The following is a 15,289-nucleotide window of genomic DNA, read 5'->3' as shown; positions in this document are numbered from 1 at the left end:
GAAGATCATCTTGAAAGCGCTGACGAACAGGAGAGCGCTGACGAACAGAAGGGCGCGCAGGGAAACCCTGACACGCAAGGGAAGAACCCCCGTGGGGGCAACCCTTTGCCCCGAAGGGATCGTTGTCCGCCGGGAGACTGATGTCCGTCGGAAGACCGCTGTCCGTCGGGAAGACCGTTGTCCGTCGGGAAGACCGTTGCCCGTCGGAAGACGAGATTAGACTGCTGTCCATCCGCACCAAGACGGAAGATCGAGAAAAAGAAGTTGTAGGCTGCAAACGGAGATTCAAAAAGGGCCCTCAAGCACCCTTATAGGGAGATGAGAGGCCCTTACGACGAGGCCTTACGGCGAGGGAGGCCAACAGCAACTGAAGAAACCTCCGAAGAGGAGTCTCTATGAGTGTACTCTCTCGCGAACGAAAGAGAAACACTTCGTGGAAGAGACTGGTCAGCCAGTGACCTAAAAGGGGCAATCCTCCGAAGAGGAGCTCCTGCAGTTGCCCAGCCCCTTGAGCGAAACTGCAGGTGCGACCGCTCAGCACCAAGAGCATAGTCGCACGAAAAAAAGGCAAGAGAAGAACCCCCCAAAAGAGGAAAAGCTCAAGCCTGGACAGGAAAAAACTTCCCTCAGAAGGAAAGTTATCCGCCCAAGGAGGCAAGCCTCCTGACTGTTCTAAAATGAACTGGAGAGCTGTCCGTCGACACGGGAGTACTACCAGTAGAAGGAGACACGCCCCTGACGACAATACAAGGGGGGAGGCAGCAACAGCCGAATCCCCAGGACTCAACCAGACAGCTCACACCGTTGCTATATTACAGAAACGAACTAGATCGGTAACTGTAAAAAAAAATAAAACAAATAATATTAGTACACATTCATTCCCCCGGGAAGGCTCCGAAGAGGAATCCCGAGGAAAAGGAACAAGAATTACACAACAGGCACGTGCCCTCACAACCACTTACACTCGCGGAAGGAGAGCTGTAACCAAAACAGAATTATAACAATTATAATTATGTAACTATGTAATTATGTAATTTAAAAATGAATGAACACTAAGGAAAAAAACGAAAACCCCGAAAGGAATCGTTCTACAAGCTGAAAAATTAACAACTACAATTAGATTCATAAACTAATTGAGACAAAATGTACGGCGTAGCAACCCCACCCAAACGGGAAGGAAGCTACAAGGGCGTAGTAAAACATAGTAAAAGGGTGAACGACCTCAAGAGAGAGAGAGAGAGAAAGACCGAAGTCAAACTCGATCGCAACCCATAAAATTAGGCCGTGGTGGCCTAACTGCCGAGGCCTCCACGTAGATATCGTACACTACACACACACATCTGAAAAGGAAACTTACTTATTTCTATACTCAAATATATATACAAACATGAAAACATGTTTACATATATATTGAGTAAAAGAAAAGTAAGCGATTAAGTAAAGACAAAACAGACAATGGCTGCCAAGCGAGGACCAAGACAGAGACGTCTGTCACAGTCCGAGCCAAAAGTGAAAGTGAGTATTCACCTGTGTGTGAGGGGGAGGAGGGGTAGCTAGCTACCACTCCCCTACCCCCCCGCTAACTAGCGCGGGGGTAATACACCCTCGTTAAATTCTAATGGCTCGCCATTTCAGCTACGCTAAAAGTAATAACCCCCTTTGTAAATAGCGTGGTTTGTATTTCGGTTACGGAACAAATCAAATTTATGTAAAAAAAAAAAAAAAAAAAAAAACATGGAATATATATAGGAGTATTCTATCTCAAGTGACATTGCATTGAAATGGAACATTTTATTAAGGCAACCATGAGGTGTACTTAAAAATAATGTTTTTTATTTTCATTAGAAAAAAATATTAGGGCTGCCTAGTATATATAAAAACTATAAAAGAAAAGAAAATCATTTATTACATAACTGATCATGGTAAATATTGTTGTCATAATTCCAATCAAACAAAACTTCACCTGGATTTATTTTTTGTTGTCTTTTTTTCTCTTGGTTTTTTCTTAGAGTTAGAGCCAGTCAGTACATGCGAAATGAAACGTCTCCTTTTCTCTTCTTTACTAGGCTTCTTCTTACTCTTTTGCATCTGGAAAAAGAATATCACAAAATTCTTAAAGATTAATGACAAGTGACGAACAGCCATATGCTGAAAATCAAATTTTGGTTACAAATATATAAAGTACTCATTTCCGGCACACGTCTTATCTAATGGATGCTCAAGGTGATAAGGTTAGAACATAATGTACCTGATTACAAAACCTAGCAAGTCTTATTCATCAGCCATCAATTGTTAACTTAATGAAGATGAACTAAAATTGTTTTGCTTAATGACTGCTACTATAAATGACAGTACTGTTTGTAGATGAAAATTTTTTATTTTTATGAAACTTCCCTGATGTTTATATTGCCTGTACTCAAAGCTGTGTTGAGGTCTACCACAAAAATAAAAACTTCCCATTCTCTCCCCTGGAAAATACTTCCTACCCTCTGGGAAGCACCACGCTATCTGGCGGTTGAAATTAACTAAATACTTCCCGCTGCGATACAAATCAAATTTCTGTAGTTCGTTTTACATAGCGGTTCTATTTGCAGTACTTATTTCTGCGTTATCTTGACTACTCGCAAGGTAACTCTGTAGGTGATTGTGTTCAAGCTTTCCTATACCTTTATGGTGTGAATATTTAATAAAGATTATTTTGAGATAACTAAATGTTTATACTTTAACTAGCGGTGAACCCAATTCAATTGGAATTTTACATTGTTCATTTTTCTAGGCTACTAGATGTGCTAACGTACATTTTCCAAGTGAGTTCCTTGCCTAGAGAGGTGTAAAGTATACAGAAACTTATTTTGCTATATGTTTTTCACTTCTTTTTTGTTTTCGGTCATTTTCAAGCGTTCAATAAGGCAACTTATTTTAGAAGTTTCTGTGATTGACATCAATATCAAGATGATAGTATCTGTTGTGCTTAATAGATACTGTATGCGGATACACACCACGTACGACCGATAGACAGCTATGTGAACAGGCAGATCTACTACCATATTGTCTAAAAGACAGGTATCTGTTTAAATAAAAATACCAATACAGTAATTAAACTAAAAGAAATATAGTTCCTCAAACAATGATAGCTGCCTTAACACTAAGAATAAATGCTACTATAATAAGTAATGTTACCAATAATTGCATTGCATTTTGATTAATGTATGAACAACAACTGTAGTACAGGTAGCTTATAAGGGGGACAATCCGTAATTGCTGCTATACAAAAAGTTCCTTGTACCAAAGCATCTCGTCAAAATTTTTTTCCTAAACTATGAGTAGCTAATGTTGGTGGCAAAACTAAAGTTTGACATGGGTATTTTAATGACAACACTCAATGAAATTTATGAATTGCGTCAGTACCACACGTATATTTTTTTTTATCTTTCATTTTATTTTGAATGTCCTAATTTAGTTCCTAGCTATAAGGTTTAAAAGCAAGATGCAAGAAAATGTGAACCTGTCTAGGGGAAGATAAGACTTAATCCTTCTGTTACATTAGAAAATAATAGGCAGCAAGAAACAAAATCTGTCATCAATTAAAGTCATTTACAATAGTTAGACTTTCATTAAAGTAATTCTTTAAAATAAAGATTTCCGTAAATAATGTCAAAACGCACTTGTACCTACATACAAACCAAGAAATATTACTTACCTTCTTGAATTTATCGCTTCGGATCATCTCTTGACCTGAAAATTTGCCGGAACTCAAACCCTCAGTGTTGTTCTTCTGACCCTTACCACGAGAACCACCTTTACCTTGCTTGTTTTTGTTTTTCATGAACTTCAGGCTCATTCTTGATGAGCCTTTGACTTTCATGAAGCCCAATGACTGTCCGTCCTGAGGCAGTTCTTGACCTTTCTTTTGGAACTTCTTCACCTAAACAACATTGAATATCAATTAAAATAAATCTTTAAGTGAAATAGTGAAAATCATATCTAACTTTTAATTTGATAATAAACAGAGAGACCTATTTACCTATCACGGGTAAATGAACTTCATTGGTTATCAAATATAAACCTCACTCTCATGAGTTAATGAACTGAGCTTGTTAATAAATAGTTTACTTTGATGCCCGGCTAAAAGTACACTCTCATAATGCTGGTACAAATAGTCTCTTACTGTATATGGAAAAAAATGTACTGTACATGTATGGTATTGTATATTTGCTATCAAACAAAAGGGTTAGGTATTGTTTTTTCTTTTTTTAAGATTCCGACAAAATTTGTTTTGGGAGTTTGTCTGTGGAAACTTATCATGTGCAGTTTTGATTCCTTGCAAGTTTATTCCCCTTAATCATATTCTATATTTTCTGCATTAAAATATGTTATTTTTATTAATAAAATAAATTTTTGAATATACTTACCCGATAATCATGTAGCTGTCAACTCCGTTGCCCGACAGAATTCTATGGAGGGATACGCCAGCTATCACAATACTAGAAGGGGGTGTATTTACCAGCGCCACCTGTGGCCAGGTACTCAAGTACTTCTTGTTGACACCTCCTCAATTATTCCTCGGTCCACTGGTTCTCTATGGGGAGGAAGGGAGGGTCGATTAAATCATGATTATCGGGTAAGTATATTCAAAAATTTATTTTATTAATAAAAATAACATTTTTCAATATTAAACTTACCCGATAATCATGTAGCTGATTCACACCCAGGGGGGTGGGTGAAAACCAGTGTACAAGATTAAAGGATAGCTAAGTATCCCATATTTCATATAATCAGTTATCCACAATAACAATGAAATAATAAGTACCTGGTAAGGAAGTCGACTTGAACCGTTACTCTGCCTTTAATAAGATCGTCTTCCTTACTGAGCGCAGCGTTCCTCTTGGGAGGCTGAATCAACTCAAAGGTGCTAAAGTATACAGGGCTGCAACCCATACTAAAGGACCTCATCACAACCTTTAACCTTGGCGCTTCTCAAGAAAGAATTGACCACCCGCCAAATCAACAAGGATGTGGAAGGCTTCTTAGCCGACCGTACAACCCATAAAAAGTATTCAAGAGAAAGGTTAAAAAGTTATGGGATTATGGGAATGTAGTGGCTGAGCCCTCGCCTACTACTGCATTCGTTGCTACGAATAGACCCAGGGTGTAGCAGTACTCGTAAAGAGACTGGACATCTTTGAGATAGAATGATGCGAACACTGACTTGTTTCTCCAATAGGTTGCATCCATAACACTCTGCAGAGAACGGTTCTGTTTGAAGGCCACTGAAGTAGCCACAGCTCTCACTTCATGTGTCCTTACCTTCAGCAAAGCAAGGTCTTCTTCCTTCAGATGAGAATTTGCTTCTCTAATCAGAAGCCTGATGTAGTAAGAAACTGAGTTCTTAGACATTGGTAGAGAAGGCTTCTTGATAGCACACCATAAGGCTTCTGATTGTCCTCGTAATGGTTTTGACCTTTAGATAGTACTTAAGAGCTCTAACTGGGCAAAGTACTCTCTCCAGTTCGTTCCCCACCATGTTGGACAGGCTTGGGATCTCGAACGACTTAGGCCAAGGACGGGAAGGAAGCTCGTTTTTAGCCAAAAAACCGAGCTGTAAGGAACATGTAGCCGTTTCAGATGTGAAACCTATGTTCCTGCTGAAGGCGTGGATCTCACTTACTCTTTTACCTGTTGCTAAGCACACGAGGAAAAGAGTTTTTTAATGTGAGGTCCTTAAAAGAGGCTGATTGGAGCGGTTCAAATCCTGATGACATTAGGAACCTTAGGACCACGTCTAGATTCCAGCCTGGAGTGGACAACCGACGTTCCTTTGAGGTCTCAAAAGACCTAAGGAGGTCCTGTAGATCTTTGTTGGAGGAAAGATCCAAGCCTCTGTGGCGGAAAACCGCTGCCAACAAACTTCTGTAACCCTTGATCGTAGGAGCTGATAGGGAGCTTACGTTCCTTAGATGTAACAGGAAGTCAGCAATCTGGGTTACATTGGTACTGGTTGAGGAAAACTGCATTGGCCTTGCACCAGCTTCGGAAGACTTCCCATAAAGACTGATAGACTCTGAGAGTGGATGTCGTCCTTGCTCTGGCAATCGCTCTGGCTGCCTCCTTCGAAAAGCCTCTAGCTCTTGAGAGTCTTTCGATAGTCTGAAGGCAGTCAGACGAAGAGCGTGGAGGTTGGGAGTACCTTCTTTACGTGAGGTTGACGCAGAAGGTCCACTCTAGGAGGAAGAGTCCTGGGAACGTCGACCAGCCATTGCAGTACCTCAGTGAAACATTCTCTCGCGGGCCAGAGGGGAGCAACCAACGTCAGCCGTGTCCCTTTGTGAGAGGCGAACTTCTGAAGTACCCTGTTGACAATCTTGAACGGCGGGAATGCATACAGGTTGAGATGGGACCAATCCAGCAGAAAGGCATCCACGCGAACTGCTGCTGGGTCTGGAATCGGAGAACAATACAAGAGGAGCCTCTTGGTCATCGAGGTAGCGAATAGATCTATGGTTGGCTGATCCCACAGGGCCCAAAGTCTGCTGCAAACATTCTTGTGAAGGGTCCACTCTGTGGGGAAGACCTGACCCTTCCGGCTGAGGCGATCTGCCATGACATTCATATCGCCCTGAATGAGCCTCGTTACCAGCGTGAGCTTTCGATCTTTTGACCAAATGAGGAGGTCCCTTGCGATCTCGAACAACTTCCTCGAATGAGTCCCTCCCTGCTTGGAGATGTAAGCCAAGGCTGTGGTGTAGTCGGAGTTCACCTCCACCACCTTGTTAAGCTGGAGGGACTTGAAGTTTATCAAGGCCAAATGAACTGCCAACAACTCTTTGCAATAGATGTGAAGTGTCCTTTGCTCCTGATTCCATGTTCCCGAGCATTCCTGTCCGTCCAGTGTCGCACCCCAGCCCGTGTCCGATGCGTCCGAGAAGAGACGGTGGTCGGAGGACTGAACAGCCAATGGTAGACCTTCCTTGAGAAGAATGCTGTTCTTCCACCACGTTAGAGTAGACCTCATCTCTTCGGAAACAGGAACTGAGCCCGTCTCTAGCGTCATGTCCTTTATCCAGTGAGCAGCTAGATGATACTGAAGGGGGCGGAGGTGGAGTCTCCCTAACTCGATGAACAGGGCCAGCGATGAAAGTGTCCCTGTTAGACTCATCCACTGCCTGACTAAGCATCGGTTCCTTCTCAGCATGCTCTGGATGCATTCTAGGGCTTGGAAGATCCTTGGGGCCGACGGACAAGTCCGAAAAGCTCGACTCTGAAGATCCATACCCAAGGAGACAATGGTCTGGGATGGAACGAGCTGAGACTCCTCAAAATTGACCAGGAGGCCCAGTTCCTTGGTCAGATCCATAGTCCATTTGAAAATCTCCAGACAGCGACGACTTGAGGGAGCTCTTAAAAGCCAGTCGTCTGACGGAGCCGGACACAAGATCATGATACTGCTGCACAGTCTGTAAACTGTCAATCATGGGCAAGCGAGGAAGTACAGTGACAACCCGAATCTGTCTAGACTGTCTGGGTCGTACAGACAACTCCTTAACGGGTTGCTGAGGTTGCCCACTGCGTCACAACAAGTCCCTTCTGTTGGTTGTTGAACGTCTTCCCCGTGACACATTGACTCCGTAAACAAAAAATCCTCTAACAAGGACTAAGCTTGGACTGCATGTCATGCAACACAGCTCAAGGTCTATGGGAGCAGGTGTGGTAACAGACGGGATTAGCGGCTGAAGTGTAACCATTACCTTCCCTGTAAGCATGTTATGCTTAAATAAAAGTCCATAAGAGGTTATGCAGCTAAAGGCTCCCTCCAAATGACAGAGTCCTCAAGGGAATATCAGAAGGAGGGAGAAAAGAACTTTCTCATCTACAGGGACCTTATCCTAGCTAAGTTCTCTGAGTGAGGGTTCACTGGTGCAAAGCAGCAGACTAGAAGGCAATGTTATGAAACTGCTTGACAGTCTAGTGAGTTGGCAACAACCCAAGATGTGTTGAGAAGCATGCGGTAAGGTATGCAGAGCATGATGTATGCAGAGTATGCTGTATGCAGAGCATGCTGAATGCAGAGCATGCTGTATGCAGAGCATGTTGTATGCAGAGCATGCTGAATGCAGAGCATGCTGAATGCTGAGCATGTAGGAAGTAGAGCCTGCTGTAAGCAGAGCCTGCTGAAAGGAAAGCAGAGCGTGTGCATGGCGTTTAACATTTCTCAGAAATTCCATGACCAGTGCTAGAGTGCTTAATGCATGCTTGCATGGGGTTTAAACCATGGTATGCTGAACAGCAGAGTCAGAACGAGCTGGAACAACAACAGAGGTTTCCTCAACTTGAGGGAAAACCTGAGGTTCAGACTGCATAGGCTGAACAACAGACGGAGCAGAAGGCAGGTGCAAGGGTGAAGGAGGTTGACTCCTAGCAAGAGTTGCACCCAAGGATTGTACCAGCTAAGCGGAGGACGGAGGCGGAGTAGTCCGTTCCTGTTCCTGAGAGATGAGTGGAGCATGAGAAGGTTGAGGCTGCGCAGAACAAGGTAAAGTTCTAGCAAGCTGAGGCTCCTGAGGCGCAAGTGCATGGTGTAGATGAGCTTGCCTAGATGAGGGTTGAACTCGGTGCAGCGCTGGTTGAGCAGACAGACTCACGGAGGGGAGAGGTTGTTGTACCCCAACCGAGAGTTGCACCACTGGAGGAGCAGCAAGGGGAGGAGGAGGAAGAGTGTAACTCTCCTGATCCCAAAGCAAGGGTTGCCTTAAAGAAGGCTGAGGCTGAACAACACTGTGAACAGCAAACTCCGAAAGTGGTTCAACATCGTACGCCTGGCAGATGGAGCTGCGACTGGGTGCAGCGAGTGCAGGCGGGTGCAGCACAGGCTGAACGGGTGCAGGAGGTTGGTGCACCACCGGTGCAGGCGGGTGCAGCATAGGCTGAACGGGTGCAGGAGGTTGGTGCACCACCGGTGCAGGCGGGTGCAGCACAGGCTGAACGGGTGCAGGAGGTTGGTGCACCACCGGTGCAGGCGGGTGCAGCACAGGCTGAACGGGTGCAGGAGGTTGGTGCACCACAGGTGCAGGAGGTGCAACACTCTCAGCACGACACTCACGCATCAAGTCCGAAAGCTGTGCTTGCATGGACTGTAGTAGAGTCCACAACATCATACGCCTGGCAGATGGTACTGTGATCAGGCGGAGCGAGTGTAGGAGGAGGGAGTGTAGGCGGAGGCGGTGGAGCAACACTCTCAGCCCGACACTCACTCATCAAGTCCGAAAGCTGTGCTTGCATGGACTGTAGTAGAGTTCACAACATCGTACGCCTGGCAGATGGTGCTGCGACCAGGCGGAGCAGGTGCAGGCTGGGCGAGCACAGGCGGAGCAGGTGCAGGCTGGGCGAGCACAGGTGCAGCGAGAACAGGTGGAGGGAGTGCAGGCGGTGCAACACTCTCAGCCCGACACTCACGCATCAAGACCGAAAGTTGTGACTGTATGGACTGCAGTAGAGTTAACTTGGGGTCGGCAGACACTAAGTTCTGCTGAGGTAAAGCCTTAACAGCAGAGATCTGTTGTGGCAGAACCTTACTCCTCTTAGTCGGAGTGTAATCAACTGATGACTTAGGAGAGTCAGAGCTAACCCAACGACTGCATTCGGGTTGTGAACTTTAACTTCGTACGTCTGGCATAGGTCTGGACTTAACGTTTAAGAAGTCTTGAGACCTGAGACCAGCGTTACTCTGCCTTTATTTACTCCCCTAATCTCTTCTGCAGACGAGCAAAATAAGGGCTCAATCGTCTGCGGGTGGGAGTGACGGTCTCGGTAAGACACGCCCACAACCACCGAGAATACTTCTGTGCGCCGATCAAGGCCTGCTGAACCCTTATGCCCTTCGACATTGCTTCTCCCCTGGGCTTGGGAGCTTGCAAGAGGTCCCGGACTGGGAGGACGACTGGCGCGCACAAAAGTACCCTCACGCACTAATCACTTATCACTTTGATTTCTGTTTGCACTTATTTCACTGAACTCGAAACTTAAGTGGTTTGTACCTGAAATACGCAATTCTATCCTTTCTAAAAATTAGTAATTGCGAAAACAGAATTACAATGTAACAGAAAAATCTAATGAAAGATAAATCAGTGGTTGGAAAGAGACTAAACACTAGATCACTCTAGAAACGTTTAGTTTCTTCCCCTAAAGAGACTAGGGAGAAGAGCAAAAATCGATAATGACGTTACTCGTACGCCTGGCAGGCTTGAATGAAACGTTTATCCTCTTTCTCCCTCCGTCTCTATCTCTCTCTCTCTCTCTCTCTCTCTCTTGACTTAGAACCTGAGAGCAGAGCCCAATCATATATATCGTTAAAACATATTATTGTTAAAGGAAAAAACTGAAAAGTTCCTTTATTAGGATCAAAACCATTAAGTTAAGAAAGAATGAACAAAACGCTAGACACGGTTACTCTTACTGCAACGTGAAACCGTGAACATTCTTTCTCTATCGTAACGATAGAGTGCAAGTTGAACGTTCTGAACGTCAACAACTGCAGAGACAAAACAAAACGTTAGTTCAGCTTTGAAAACAGTACGAGACTGTCAAAGAAAATCTTTCAAACTCTGTGGCGGAAATAGCATAATATGTTAACAGGTAAAACCGAAATGACGGGCTCAAAGTTTATTAACTTCGGTAAAAGACCGCCTACTATTAGGAAGGTCGAATATAAACAAATATAAAAATTAATTTTAATGAGTTTATAATAAAAGGAAGTTAATCGAAGAGGCCTATAAGAGGCGGAGAGATATAAAATAAATCTATAACTTTGTTAAGCAAAATTAAGAAAGAGAGTCTATACTCTCTTAAACACCAACACTTCCGTCTAAGGGAAGGGTCGGCCATTGAAAGGTGAACGAGAGTTCATACTCTCTCGTCACCATAATTAATCAAATTAATTCCAAAAGCTAACTAAGCTAATATAGAAGTTTTCCAGTAAAGCGACAGCCGAAATCAAAGAGAAATACTTCACCAAAGTCGTGAAAATACTCCAAGAACATAAGCGTATCCCAGAACGTCTTGCCGGAAGCACGACAGAGGAATAATTGAGGAGGTGTCAACAAGAAGTACTTGAGTACCTGGCCACAGGTGGCGCTGGTAAATACACCCCCTTCTAGTATTGTGATAGCTGGCGTATCCCTCCATAGAATTCTGTCGGGCAACGGAGTTGACAGCTACATGATTATCGGGTAAGTTTAATATTGAAAATTACTAAACTATTATTAGACGATCTTCAAGACATTTCTTCCATAAAAGCAAACCTTTTGATATACAGAAGTTGACATATCAAAAGCATCCAGTAAGAACGGAAGTTAAAAACAAAAACTTACTTTTTTCACACAACGCTGAATTCTCAAGTTTCGTTTCTTGAACAATTTCCCATCAAGCTGAAGAGCAACTTCAACAGCATCTGAAGACTGAAATTTTACAAAATTCACATGATGTACATCTTATAATTCTCTCTACTTTGCATCAAATGAACTGTAATTTCTTATACTGATTTCCAACATCAAATTTAATAATTCAATAAAAGTAAATGAGTAAAAATAGCAACAAAAATGCACTTACTCTGAAGTTTACGTAACCAAACCCTTTTCCAGAAGAAAACTTTTTGTCTCGTATAATGCGGACATTGTCTATCTCACCGCATTCCTCAAAATGTTTAAACAAGTCTTCTTCTTCACATTCTTTTGAGATAAAAAATATAAATGACCACATTATTTTTGAAATACTAAAAATGAGTAAATCAAGATTTTTTCTTGTAGGATACAATTTACATTCCACGTTTAGAGTGCATGACTTAAATTACAATACAGTGCTTTAGAACAGTATTTATCACTCAAGGAGAACCCAGCCTTATTGACTGTAAAAATGAAGTATTACACAACTACATGAATAAGTACATTCACAATAAGATACTGACCAAAGGGTAAGTTACCCACAAACACAGCACAGCGCCTGTCATGAGCCTTAGGTTGAACTGATCGATCAACCCATACATGGTTACCTTCAAACAGTGCTCCGTTTGCTTTCAGAGCAGCTTCCATCATCTCAACTGTTTCAAACCGTACATAAGCATTTACAGTTGATCGTGATGGATGAACGTTACGCCTGAGAAAAAAATAAATTAAATAAGGTATCCGAGATCCTAAATACTTCAAACTTCAGACAGAATTCCATAATAATACACTATCTTAATTTTTTACTCTTCTCATTTAAGACCAGAAAATACATGGCAAAAAATTAGATAAAAAAGATAAGCAAATCATATGAAATATCTGGATAAAATAAATAACACCTAAGTTTTCAGCACAAGGGTGAAAAAAAGGGGAAATAAAACCATATTTTCACCAAATAATTTATTATTTCAATACTCACTCAATCTCTGAATAGCTCACAGGATTCAAGCAGAGGCATTCAGGAAGAAAAAAAGGAAACTAGAGTTTAAAACTGCATTTGAAAAACTCCCACGATGTTGATAACCCTTATTGCCAGATGTGAGTACTTATGACAGATACTACTGCTAGAGTGTTATGGGGTCCTTTATCTGGCCAGACAGTACTACATTGGATCTTTCTCTCTGGTTACAGTTCACTTTTCCTTTGTCTACACATACACCGAATAGGCTGGCCTATTTTTTACAGATTCTCCTCTGTTCCCGTACACCTGATGACACTGAGATTACCAAACAATTCTTCTTCATCCAAGGGGTTAACTACTGCACTGTAATTGTTCAGAGGCTACTTTTCTCTTGGTAAGAGTAGAAGAGACTCTTTAGCTATGGTAAGCAGCTCTTCTAAAAGAAGGACACTCCAAAATCAAACCACTGTTCTCTAGTCTTGGGTAGTACAATAGCCTCTGTACCATGGTCTTCCACTGTCTTGGGTTAGAGTTCTCTTGATTGAGGGTACACTCAGGCACACTATCCTATCTAATTCCTCTGCCTCTTGTTTTGTTACAGTTTTTATAGTTTATATAGGAAATATTTACTTTAATGTTGTTACTGTTCTTAAAAAATTTTATTTTTCCTTTTTTCCTTTCCTCACTCTGCTTTTTTCCCTGTTGGAGTCACTGTGCTTATAGCATCCTGCTTTTCCAACTAGGCAAGTAGCTTAGCAAGTAATAATAATAATAATAATAATAATAATAATAATAATAATAATAATAACTAGCATTATTTTTGGGGATATTATGCGGCGAAGTCTCCAGGGAGATTATTATAAGGGATAGAACAGGGAACCCAATACAGTATAACATAAAATACCAAAGAAATATTTTCTCCCCTGCTTTAGGGCCAGTGTGTAAAATTTGCAAAGCCCGGACTCAAGTGTGTATAAAGGAGACCCACAGGTTCATGCTCTATTGAGCCCATCACAGCACTTCCAATACTGAAAATCCTCAGCCAACCAATGACATGTCATCACTGAGAACCAATAATAATTCTGGAGACCTCTTTGTTCTTATTGCAGAGCTGTCAACAAATACCTTGCTCAGCTCCGTTAAATGATGAGTCTTCGTCTTACGTTTTAAATCTTACTTAAAATTCCTTGCTGAAACTGACTAGATCTAATGTCATAAGATTCTCTGGTAATTCATGTTTTCCGAACATCTATGCCTCAAATAACCTTGTTGGTCTGCATAAAACCACATCCTCTTATTATCATGTATTCACTAGCTTTTAGAACATGAAAGTAATTTTAAGCAAGAATAGGACGAGCATTGATATTTTTGTTCTAGTTATTAAACCAAACTATAATAAACTCACTATAATGCTCCCAAAATCTAACCAATGTCCAGTCATACAGTATGTAGTAGTGGTGAGGTCGTACATTTTTTTCAGTTGCTTTGACAAAGAGATTATGAAACATTGGTTACCGCCAACCCATCATGGGTTCCAATTACACCACGGATGACGTTACAGACCAATGACATATTAGGAGGGTAGGAAATCTAAGGAAGGGAAGTTTTTTCTACTCTTATTTCAAAGTTTGGAAAGCTGAAGCTTCAAAAAACATAATCATGGTCAACATCAGGTAAGATTCATTGAAATAATGGAGTATCAGTCTCACCTAATAACAACTGTCTACCTCCCATTTCTCAGAAAAAGTGGTTAAAAGAATTTGGGATACATTTCTGAAGAATTTACAACTATAGGAATTAAGTACAAAACCAATATTGTAATAAATTAAAAACTTAGAAATGCAAAGAAGCTTGTTTAGTTCAACTACCTGACTTTAAATCATTTGACTTTATAAGAGTGACTTGTTTCTCTATTGAGCTGGCTAAGAAGGGTCAAGCCATATGCTAACGACCTGTCCACTACTCACTGGGGCTGCTCCTAAGCCAGAGAAAACTATTTTGTCCTTTATTTCTGGCTGAACTTTTCACCCTTCCTTAATGGAATAGCAATTAATTTCAGGTACGCGTTACTTAATTAATAAATTCAATGATATACAAGGTTCTTTTGAATTATGGGTGTGCATCTTCAAATACTGTACAATAAACATAATAAAGAAAGAATAAAAATCAACATACTTTACAACAGCTTCCTTTTTGCTTACTTCAGGCTGAGCTGGAGCAGCAGATCTAAGTCTAACGGCTTCTACCTGCAAAATGGATAGAAAGAATGTAAATAGTTTCTATGAGAGACTTAAAAATTATCTTATTCTAAATAACATAAATTCCCCATGAGCAGGAGATCCAATGGAACTATAGTACAAGATTCCCTCAGATTGGCTTATTTGGTATCACTTCACTAAAGATCTAGCATTTGTACAAATCAACTCCATGTTAAAGCATAACTTTTCAAATCTTTACTTTCAGCTGATCTTTTCTCAGCGTGTATTTGAATTACCGCCCTACTTGTAACTGGGAAACAAATCTTCATTGTTTAAAAATTTTTCTCCATTTCTCTCCATGCAGTTATCACAGATTAAACACTGAAAGATGGATAGATAGATAGATAGATATACAATATAGATACAGTATATAGATATATAATATATGTATATATACTGTACATATATATATATATATATATATATATATATATATATATATATAGATAGATAGATAGATAGATATATAGATATAGATATAAATAAAGATATATATATATATATAAATATATATATATATATATATATATATATATATATATATATATATATATATATATATACTGTATCAAACAATACTCCTTGTTATTGATTCGTATGTGCATCAGCTGATCTAATCACCTAATCACAGCACCAAA

General features: G+C 41.1%; 1 protein-coding gene across 3 annotated transcripts in view; it reads right to left on the bottom strand.

Moving 5' to 3' along the window:
* Positions 1–1,888: 1,888 nt before the first annotated feature.
* Positions 1,889–15,289, bottom strand: part of LOC137652272 (RNA-binding protein 34-like) — a 41,607-nt gene continuing 28,206 nt past the window's right edge. For all 3 annotated transcript variants that reach the window (XM_068385561.1, XM_068385562.1, XM_068385563.1), the window contains exons 3-8: positions 14,569–14,639; positions 11,957–12,144; positions 11,602–11,720; positions 11,364–11,450; positions 3,701–3,925; positions 1,889–2,088 (exon numbers count right to left, since the gene is read on the bottom strand). In XM_068385561.1, coding sequence (XP_068241662.1) covers positions 1,960–2,088; positions 3,701–3,925; positions 11,364–11,450; positions 11,602–11,720; positions 11,957–12,144; positions 14,569–14,639 — 819 coding nt within the window. In that variant the 3' untranslated portion in view covers positions 1,889–1,959. The remainder of the gene's footprint in view (positions 2,089–3,700; positions 3,926–11,363; positions 11,451–11,601; positions 11,721–11,956; positions 12,145–14,568; positions 14,640–15,289) is intronic.

Source organism: Palaemon carinicauda, chromosome 13, assembly GCF_036898095.1.
Source record: "Palaemon carinicauda isolate YSFRI2023 chromosome 13, ASM3689809v2, whole genome shotgun sequence".
NCBI classification, from domain to species: Eukaryota; Metazoa; Arthropoda; class Malacostraca; order Decapoda; family Palaemonidae; genus Palaemon; species Palaemon carinicauda.
This window is presented reverse-complemented; position numbering and strand designations above follow the sequence as displayed.